The 10,561-nt window shown below is 53.7% G+C and overlaps 1 protein-coding gene across 1 annotated transcript; it reads right to left on the bottom strand.

Annotated features, from left to right (window-relative positions):
• Positions 1-8,461: 8,461 nt before the first annotated feature.
• FZD2 (frizzled class receptor 2) lies at positions 8,462-10,343 on the bottom strand. The gene has a single exon (XM_039220024.1). It carries the CDS (start codon positions 10,276-10,278, stop codon positions 8,581-8,583), a length of 1,698 nt encoding a protein of 565 aa, XP_039075955.1. The 5' UTR covers positions 10,279-10,343; the 3' UTR covers positions 8,462-8,580.
• Positions 10,344-10,561: the final 218 nt, after the last annotated feature.

Raw genomic sequence — 10,561 nt, forward strand, 5'->3', positions numbered from 1 at the left:
AAAATGCAGCTTCTGATTCGGTAAGTATGAAGTCAGATCCAAGACTCTGCTTTTCTAACAAGCTCCCAGGTGTTGGCACGGCTGGGGGGTGAGGGGGCTGGGCAGAAAGCAACTTTGGAATCACACTTTGAGTAACAAAGACCTAGAAAACGGGCATTAACATCCAGACATTGAGGGCTCGGGGCTCAAGCCTTAGGAGAGGCTACCGTCAGCAGTATTACAAAAATGTTCAGGAGGTGATGCAGGAGACCATACAGTATAAGGCCAGCCTGACCCTTATCTGGTATAGGGGCCAACCTTTACATTCTTTGGGTCTCTGACCATGACAGACATCACTAGTGGATGCCAGCACTATCTCCCATTAAACCAAGAGGATGATGCCTCAGAATCCATCTTAACACAGTGCTCCCGGGTAGCCACTACCAATTCATTACAGCTGGCATGAGAAATGACCCCATTTGCTACTTCTGGTATTGTGGTTGAGAGTCTGACAGCCTGTGTGCTCTTGGACTGGCTAGATACCCTCCGAGCAGCTGTTTCCACAAAAGTCAGTTTCTTTAATATGCTGTAATTTGAGGTAAAGACAGCACTCATTTCCTAGTTCTTCTGAACATTAAATGCTATTATGAATGGATAGCGCTTAGCACAGTGTCTAGCACATAGAAGGTCCTCCGTAAACGATGGCTACCATAAGGAGGCTGAATGGAGTGGCTGTATGACTGGGGGGATGCGAGTGGTGAGGTGGGAGAGGAAACCAGAGAGTTAAGAGAGGGGAAGATTGGGTGGATACAGGCTGTGCCAACCCCAGTGATGGCTGGAAGATCTCTACCTCTCTCTGGATGGAAGCGGGGCCCCTCCTGGCACAGCAGCCGTTTGATCAGAAGGGTTGCATGGCTCGGGTCATCTTGCAGTATCTGAGTTCAGAACTTCTTGTCAAGGAAAACTGCGAAAGACTTTGAAACGGTTAAAAAGATTACTCTGTGGCGAGGGGGAAATGATTACTGTGTGTCCTTACAGGTTAGCTTTGAGTTTTATTGTCCTTCAGTTATTTTACAACTCAGGCAACTGTAATAATGGACACTATTTTTGTCCATAAAATGTAAACCGTGTCTGGTGAAGATGCAACTGATATTACCCAGTGAAGATCTCCCAGTTTTACATTAAGCAAATTTATTTCAACATTCTTTTTAGTCTGTTTGTTTGCTGGTTGGTTTGTTTAGAGCAGGCACAAGCAGGGGAGGGGCAGAGAGGAGAGACAGAACCCCAAGCAGGCTTCGCACCATCAACACAGAGCCTGATGCAGGGCTTGAACTCAAGAACTGTGAGATCATGACCTGAGCCAGATGCTCAACCAACTGAGCCCCCTAGACCCCCCAACATTCTTTTTTTTAAGACTTTAAATTTTTAAGTAATCTCTACATCCAACGTGGGGCTTGGACTCATGTCCCTGAGATCAAGAGTCACATGCTCTTCTGACTGAGCCCGCCAGGCACCCCTGTTTCAATGTTCTTGATGCCTAGATATCTTTCTGTTCTTTGGATTCTCCTGACACCTTGCTGATTCCTTCATTAACTGATGAGTCAAATGGAAATTTTGATGTATTCATTTTATATTTGTATAAGAGTAATGATTCTGTCTGGTAGAAAAAAAAATTTTTAACATTCTCATTAGCAGTGAGGATTGAGCAAGAGGCTTCCAAGACCCTCTGTCCTAAACAAGTTTTCTCATGTGCTCCAAACAAAGATTACACATGTTAGGTTCATAAGGGATTATGCCCAACTTCATTACTTGTTTTGTACTATCCAAATAGATACATCATGATTCCATATTTGAACATGGACACACTCTCAGACACTTACAAAGTGAGCTTGTTTACAAAACATTAAACACTCAGAAGCACCACAAGTATCTCTCCATTCATTCACTTAAACTAGATGGTTGTCTCCATGTGGGCAGGGACTGAATTGGCGCCCCTCTGGAGCTTAGCAAGTTCCTGACCCATGGTAAGCACTAAATAAACTAAATACTAACTACCAAGCCCACGCAATGAACGAATAAGCTTAAGTAGCATTTATTAAGCACTTACTACGTGCCAGGCACTGCTTTAAACATTGTACTTGAGTTAGTATAATCCTCAAACCAGTCTTGCAAGGTAACTATCATTACTATTCCCATTTACAGATAATGTACAGAGAGGCCAACACCTAGCAAAAGGGGCTAAGCCAGATTCAGGCCCAAGGAGACTGGTCCCAGGGCCTGATGTTGGACACCCGCTATGTGCCAGGCATATTGCTAGGCTCAGGGAGAGAGAGAAAAGGCTCTCCTTCAAAGAGGTCATAGTCAAGAAAGAAATGACAATGCTGTGATGTACCATGACCACTGAGAACACAGCGTGGGGACAGGATTGGCCAGGGGTATGGCTGTCTGCAGAGGGGCCACCTGACCCTATTGCACATTGTGAAGCAATAGTAGTTAATATTTAAGGCTAGGAAAAGGGAAAGGCATTCGGGCCACACATACATGCAAAATCATGGGGCAGGGTTGGGCCGAGAACACAAGCGTTCCAGAGGATGGCACATAGGAGTGTAGGGAAGGACAGTGGCAAGTGAGAGCGGGGAGCTAGGAGCCAGATCCAGGCCTTGGAAAGCCTTCTGAGCTGAGTTGCTGAGGGAGGGAGTTGGGGCACTCTTTGGAGGCCTTGTAGGATTTCAACCAAAAAACATTAAACCCAGTGCACTGAATTCCCTTCAAGCCACATCCCACCCCAGAGAGTTCCCTAGGAGGCCTCCACCGACCTACCCGACCGGGGAGGGAGGGAAATGCAATAGGGGTGCAGGACACACCCGGTGCCACCTGGGAGCAGTGGCTGGGAATCCTCCCTCTGTGCCCCCCACCCACAACCCCGGCTGCCGTGCCCACCCCCACACACAGCACGGCCACTTCAGGCCCACTCCCTGTCACATTCTCCCTTGAGGGTGAGGCCAGAGGAGGAGAATTAAGCACCCTCCCTTCCTACATCCCCTCCTTGCCCACCCTCGACTCCACTATCGTAAGCAGCTGCGGAGCCTGGCACACCCCAGGCCCCAGTCAGAGGAAGAATGGGAGACCGGCGCTTCCTGGGGGAGCTGGGGCTCTGGGCTGCACCCTCCCATCCCAGCGGGCTGAGGCTGGTGATTAGCTGGGTTAATTATATCCAAGCCATTTCCGATTGGCACAAGCCCACCCACCCACAGAGTCTGCCCAGAAGGCGTGCAGCCCCGGCCTGGGGTCGGGATGCCAGGGCGCCGGCTACCCTGGTGGTGGTGGTGGTGGGGGGTCCTGACCCTTGCAGCAGCCAAAAGGAGGGTGACTGTCCTCCCAGCTCCGGGACCTCCTGCCCTCCCCTCACCCCGGGCCTCCGGCTCACCACTCACTTCCTACCCCATCCTCCCCTTTGCAGGTCCCCGCACAAATCCCTTTCCTGCCCCTCCTCCTCCAGGTTTGGAATGAAATCACGGGGCTCTGAGTTCCGCACGAGGCCCCTACATAAACACTCTGATTGGGGCTAATTATAAGGGCCAGGTTGGGAGGCTGGAGCCTTCAGAAAGCTTGGCTCCCAAACAAAGGGCCCAGGGCTCAGCCCTCAGCCCAGGCCGGCCCCTCCCCAGGCTTCGTTAGGAACAAGGAGGGTCCTGGGCCATAGGCAGTCCTCTCTGAACCCCATCAATAGTTTCTGGGCTTGTTCCATGTCCCAAGTCCCATCTTGTCCTTTCTCCAGGCATCAAATCCAGGCCCTGCCCAGATGGTTTGGAAGGGCTACAAGCCTGCAGTGGAAGGCAAGGCAGCTGGGGACGGGCTTTCAGACTGTGAGGCTGGGGCTGGGGCAGAGCAGGGGGGAGGTGGGGAGGGGGAGGCGCAGGGGAAGCCAGCTGTGACAGCCCTAGCCCTAATTAGCCTGCTTCAAAGCTGGCTGGAGAGAGAGCCCGCCTGCGTGTGTGCCCCGCTCACTCAGGCGAGTAAGACATTTCTGTCCTAATCAGAGGAGAGACGGGGAGAAAAACACTTGCCCACCACCCCCAGGAGCCTCTGGACCATGAGCTCGAACCCAGAGTCAGGTGCAAAACCTGGGAGCACAGGAAATCATTCCGTTTGTTAAAATTATCAGCAACAATAGGGTAAAAAGCCCTGAAGGAATGCACGTCCTTTGGTCTAATGATTCTTTCAGGAATTAGCCTAAGTATCGGGGAGATGCTACAATTTATTGAACTTGTATGTGCTGGCTTTGTGCGGACCATCAGATCTAATCCTCATGGCTAGGTTGCCGGACAGGTACAGCCACTTTTTACAGAGGAGGACAGGGGCTCAGAGGTTGGACTTCCGCGGGGCTCATAGCTGGCACTGTCTCATGCCAAAGCCTGTATTCTCTGCCATGATCTGCCTGTGTGTCTCTGTCTCTTGCCCGCTTTCCTCCCTCTACGACAAAAGTATTTACACACTCATTCCACTCTGCTGCACTTGCTAATTTGTTACCTTCCAGAGAGGCAGGATGGAGGGAATAATCTGATTTGGGGGTGTTCCTGGTTATGTAGACCTGATGAGTTTCCCTCCTGAACGCCCCTCTTTCCATAGCAGAGGTGATTAGACACTTGAGGGAATACCGGCATCCCCCAAGAAGGTGAAGGATGCCCATTGGAGAAGTGGAGATACCCAGTCATCAGGACTAGAAACTGTCTTAACCAGGAATTGGAAACCTAGCTTGGGGACGGGGTCACAGAGGGGGCACAGAGAACTCACCAACCCCCTAAAGTTGCATGCAGAATTGTGTGTTCACAAGAGTCTGACCATTTTCTCTCAGGAGAAGCTCCAAAGATTCTTCAGGTTCTCAGATGGGTCAGTGGCCCCAGTTTAAAATTTGTTTTGAGGAAACAAAGGGGAGTCCGGAGACAGAAGGGACCATGCTACAGCGAGCAGGTAGATTATCAAAGTCACGAGGCCTCCGATGTAGTAGAATCTGGGCTCAGCTTCCCCAGACGCGGGCCCCCTGGCACCCTGGGATAGCATCTCCCCACTTCAGGAATCCAGCCCAGATCTAGAGCCCCCCCACCCTGTAATACAGAAGTCATCGGCTCCAGATCCTAGTGATCCTCATTCTCTGGGGATGTTCAGAAGAATTTTGCCTAGAAAACTTTAGTGTCCTCTTCTGGGGCTAGCTCTTAAAGGACAAGGAGTTTGTAACTAATAGAACCATTTTTAGGAGGGGAGCTGGGAGGAGGCATGAGAGATCCAAAGTCTGATCCGTGTCGTGACTGAGGAGTCTGGAAGAGAAATGCCCTGAACCTAGAGAGCCAGTTGCTCCTTTGTGGCACGGGGTGAGGGAGGGAGAGCAGGTAGAAAGCAGCTGCATCTGTGACTGGCCTCAGGTGAAAGGCTTTCCTTTGGGCCCCTGACCCTCCACCAGGCGAAGCCTCTCTCTTCCAGAGCGAGGCCTCAACCCACTTACAACTACCCATAGGGTGGCCCCGAACTCTGCAAAAGCAGACCTCTGAGCCCAAGTGTTTAACTGCAATGGAGACGCCTCTCCAGACACGGCAGTGAGCTCAGGTAGTCTGCCTTTGGGTCTCTGCTCCAGGCACGGTCTCTCTCAAATTTCCCCACTTGGGGCTAACACTTCCCTTCGTCTGAGAGCTGGTTCATCAAGGCAAGAACAGCCAAGTAGGAGGTTCCCCACCACCTTCCGTAAGGTAATTAGCCCTTGGGCTCCCGCTTTGAGGAAGAGGAGGGCATCTGGAACTGTCCTGTCCCAAGGAGGCAATTATCATCTCCCCTCTCCCCTCCCCACCATAAAACCTATTTTTTCCACTTTCTTGGGCCCTCTTCTCTGTTGGCAGAAGACTTTCAGGGAAGGGGGTTAAGAACAGTCTTTACCGGGGAGCCTGGGTGGCTCAGTCGGTTGGGCGTCTGACTTCAGCTCAGTTCATGATCTCGCAGTTTGTGGGTTCAAGCCCTGCGTCGGCTCTGTGCTGACAGCTCAGAGCCTGGAGCCTGTCTTCAGATTCTGTGGCTCCCTCTCTCTCTGACCCTCCCCTGCTCACACTCTCTCTCTCTCAAAAATAAATTAAAAAACATTAAAAAAAAAAGTCTTTACCAAAATTCCCTCCCTCTCACCCCCACTCAAGGAAGGAAAAGAGATCACTGCTGTTGGGCCACCAAGTGCTGCTGCCATCAGCATGAGGGTCCACTGACAAATATACCGAAAGCACGCAGAGCTGGGCTGGGGGGGGGTGAGGCTTGGAGCAGGAGGTGGGGGTGCAGAGCAGGCCTTTCCCCAAATCTTCGAGACCAGCTCTCCTCTTCCCACTGGGCTCCATCTCAGCCACTGCAAACCCCCCCCCCTTTGACCATTCTCTCCAGGAGACGCATGCACAATTCACAATTCGAAATTTAACTCTTTCCTGCAGCCCTTGTAGGGCTCCTTTAGAATTCTGCAGCAAATGGAGCTCCAGGGGAGTGACTCCCCTGCCTGCTTCTTTGACAGTTGGGAGAATCATGTGGGTACTTCACACACCATCATTTGAGAAAGAGCTAGTTTGAACGTATAAGGTTGACCACCCGCACAAACCATTTGGGGAAAGGTTATATATTTCGGGAAGGGGGCTCTGCTGAAATCCCCAGGCTTCATACAATTCCAAACAAAGCCCCACATACGACTTCAATTACCACCAAACTTATCCAGATCCCCTCCCCCAACATAAACTAACACACACAAACACATCGGAGTAGGGGTTCTAACTTACTTTCTCCCTTGTCCCAAAGCCTCCCAACAAAGGGTGGTAAGGCACCATTTCCCCCATCATCATTTAGCTAAAAAAGCAAGGCCTAGCGGACTGGGAACCTCCTCTCCACCCCACCCCAAGTAGGCCAAGGGGAGTGGGAAAGAGGGGGTGTGGTTTGGTTAAACTAATAAAATGTTACAACCCTGTTAAATACAATTAAAGGGCTAGATCTCTAGAAGATAATTAAATGCACTTTATTATGATTATTAGCTTTTAATTTGCACTATTATCAAGAAACAGGCGATGGTGAAAAATTGAGTTCTGCGGCATAGTTGTTCCACCCTACCCTTTGGTCTTCAATCCTTTGGAATTAAAATTCTATAAGATTCCAAATAGTTGAGGGAAATGATGTGTATTGAATACTGCAATTCTCTCACCAGCGTCAAAGATACTTTAAGAAAAGTCTTGCCTTTTATTTTGGGGGGTGCGGGTTTAGGAGGAAGATAAGAAACATCTGTTATAAACATTCTATCAATCTCCTGATATAGAACGTCATGTAAACACTCAACCCCACAGTCACAAAGAGCCTGCCCAGAGCCTCCTTCCAAAGCAAAGATACCCACCTTTACCACCCCCCCACCCCCACCTTCCTGGACAAGTTTGAAAAGAAACCAGTCTTTTGTCAAAGGAAAACTAAAAAATCCCACCAGCCCATCAGTCCCCTCCCTCCAACCCAACCCATTTTTATTGCTTTTGGGGAGGAAAACTAGAAAAAAAACAAAAACCCAACAACAAAACCCCACGCAGAACGCAAACCAACCCACAAACTTCTAATCTGAATGCCAGAGAAGATACTCGGTTGGGGGGGGGGGGAGGGTGCAGAGGGAGCCAACGACCTGGGAAGAAGAGGAGAGATGCAAGGGCATCTCCAAGCCCTCACGACTTCTGCGAGCCAATGCTCCCCTGAAAATGGAGGCAGTCAGGATTGATACTCAAGGTAGCAGCAGGGCGGGGTGGGGGTGAGGGGTGGTTTTGTTTCAAAACACTTTTCACAAAGCCCTACAAAGCACTTTCTGCCCACTCCAAGCGCTTGGGGGCAGCCAGCTAAAAAGAAGTCAAGTCAAAGAGGAGAAAGATCTTCCTGCCTGCAGGGGAGTAGGCCACAGGGGTGAGGGCCATTCGACACCCCATCTCTTTGGTTCCCCCTCCACCCTCACCCCCCACCTCTTCATCATCTCTTTCAGGCGTGCTCCAAAGATGGAGTGAAGGAGACAGGGCATGTGGGGAGATAAAGGGAAAGGGAATAAAACAAGAAGAATCCAAGTCTTGTTCAAAAGTACCCAACAGCTTCCACAGGCCCAGCGTCAGTGAGAAGCCTCACATATTTGGCTTTGGGAGTTGAATGTAACCAACTTCCACCTCCTCGAGCAGGCAGGCCCAGCCCTGCCAGAACACCACAAAACTCTAACCGAAGAAGGCAATGGTGTTTGCAAGAGCACTGAAGAAAGGCGAGGACCCCTTCAACGCCCCCTCCCCTCATTCCTCAGCCCTGGCGCCCCTTGCTGCTCCTTCTCCGAGCCCCCCCTCCCCCGTTTTTCTTTTAAATAGAAAATATATAATTAAATTTACAGACTATTTACAGTTTTAATTACAAACCTTGATGGGGGTGTTGAACAGAGTTCTCTTTAAAAAGCAACCTAAAGAAGAAATGGTTTCGATTGTTCTTTATTTAAAAAAATAAAATAAGGAGTCTGTAGGAGGCCCCCCTCCCCCGGGCAGAGGCAAGCGCGGTGCGGGCGGCCTGGGGTCGCCGCGTAGGGCCACCCCCTCACACGGTGGTCTCGCCGTGCCGGCTGTTGGTGAGCCGGGTGTAGAACTTCCTCCACGAGTGCAACGTCTTGCCGGACCAGATCCAGAAGCCCGACGTGATGCCCACGATGAGCGTCATGAGGTATTTGATCATGTAGACGGTGAAGTCGGGCGACATGCGCGGCGTGTAGTGCGCCGGGCACGGGATGGCCAGGCTCTTGCAGTGCTGGCTCACCCACGAACGCTCCCAGTGCTCTCGGAAGGCCTGCTCGTAGAAGTAGCAGGCGATGACGATGGTGGCAGGCACCGTGTAGAGCACCGAGAAGACGCCGATGCGCACCATGAGCCGCTCCAGCTTCTCCGTCTTGGTGCCGTCGTGCTTCATGATGGTGCGGATGCGGAAGAGTGACACGAAACCGGCCAGGAGGAAGGACGTGCCTATGAACAGGTACACGAAGAGCGGCGCCAGCACGAAGCCCCGCAGCGGGTCCAGGCTGTTGAGGCCCACGAAACACACGCCGCTCAGCAGGTCGCCGTCAATCTGGCCCATGGCCAGGATGGTGATGGTCTTGACCGCCGGCACGGCCCACGCGGCCAGGTGGAAGTACTGCGAGTTGGCCTCGATGGCTTCGTGGCCCCACTTCATGCCCGCCGCCAGGAACCAAGTGAGCGACAGGATGACCCACCAGATGGAGCTGGCCATGCTGAAGAAGTACAGCATCATAAAGAGGATGGTGCAGCCCTCCTTCTTGGTGCCCTGCACCACGGTGCGGTAGCCGTCCTCGGAAAAGCGCTCGTTACACACGACGCGCTCCTGGAGCACGAAGCCCGCGATGTAGGCCACCGAAACCATAGTGTAGCAGCCGGACAGAAAGATGATGGGTCGCTCCGGGTAGCGGAAGCGCTGCATGTCTACCAGGTACGTGGTGACGGTAAAGAAGGTGGAAGCGCAGCACAGCACCGACCAGGTGAGGATCCAGAGGCGCGCGAAGCGCGTCTCCTCCTGCGAGAAGAACATGGAGCCGTCGGGCCGCGCCGGCTCGCAGGGCGCCGCGCAGTCGCGCTCGCCCAGGAACTTGTAGCTGAGATAGGATGGCACCTTGAGGACGCGCGGGCAGTGGAAAGGGTGCTCCAGCGTGGCGTAGCGCGGAGGCGAGCCGCCGCCGCCCGGGCCGCCCGGGGTGCCCCCGGCACCGGGCTGCAGGCCCGGCGGAGGCGCGGTGGTGAGCAGCGCGGGCGTGCCGTCCTCGGAGTGGTTTTGGCCCACGCAGATCTGCTCGGCGCCGTGGCGCGGGAAGTGCTCGCAGCGCAGGCGCTCGGGCCACTGGAAGCCGAACTTGTTCATGAGCGCCTCGCAGCCCTGGCGCGCGCGCTCGCAGATGGAGCGGCACGGCGGGATGGCCTGCTCCAGCACGGTGCACACGGGTGCGTACATGGAGCACAAGAAGAAGCGCAGTTCGGGGGAGCACTGCACCTTCACCAGCGGGTAGAACTGGTGCACCTCCAAGCCCGCGTCCTCCTGGTTCGTGTGGCCCAGAAGGTTGGGCATGATGGTCTGGTTGTAGGCGATGTCCGTGCACAGCGGGATGGAGATGGGCTGGCAGAAGCCGTGGTCTGGGATGGAGATGCCCTTCTCCCCGTGGAACTGGGCCGGCCCGGCGGCGGGCAGCAACAGCAGCGGCAGCAGCAGGCGGGGCAGGGCGCTGCGGGGCCGCATGCTGGCCGCCGCCCCCCACTCGGCTCCCGGGCGCCCCCCCGCCCCCGCCCCCAGGCCCCGAGACCGCGCGCCTTCCCAGCCGCCGCCGCCGCCTCGCCGCCGCCTCCCGCGCCTCTTTGCAAAGTTTGCTGGCGGCCGCAGAGTTGGGGAGGCCGGGCGGGGGAGGGGGGCGGCGCGCCAGCCGGCTCGCTCGCCGCGGTCCGACTGAGCCGCCGGAGACACGGCGCGCGGCTTGCCCTCTCTCGTCGTCTTCCTCCTCCTCTCGCCTCTCCCCTCCCTTCTC

Source organism: Hyaena hyaena, unplaced genomic scaffold (assembly GCF_003009895.1).
Source record: "Hyaena hyaena isolate Hyena2069 unplaced genomic scaffold, ASM300989v1 scaffold_856, whole genome shotgun sequence".
Lineage (NCBI taxonomy): Eukaryota > Metazoa > Chordata > Mammalia > Carnivora > Hyaenidae > Hyaena > Hyaena hyaena.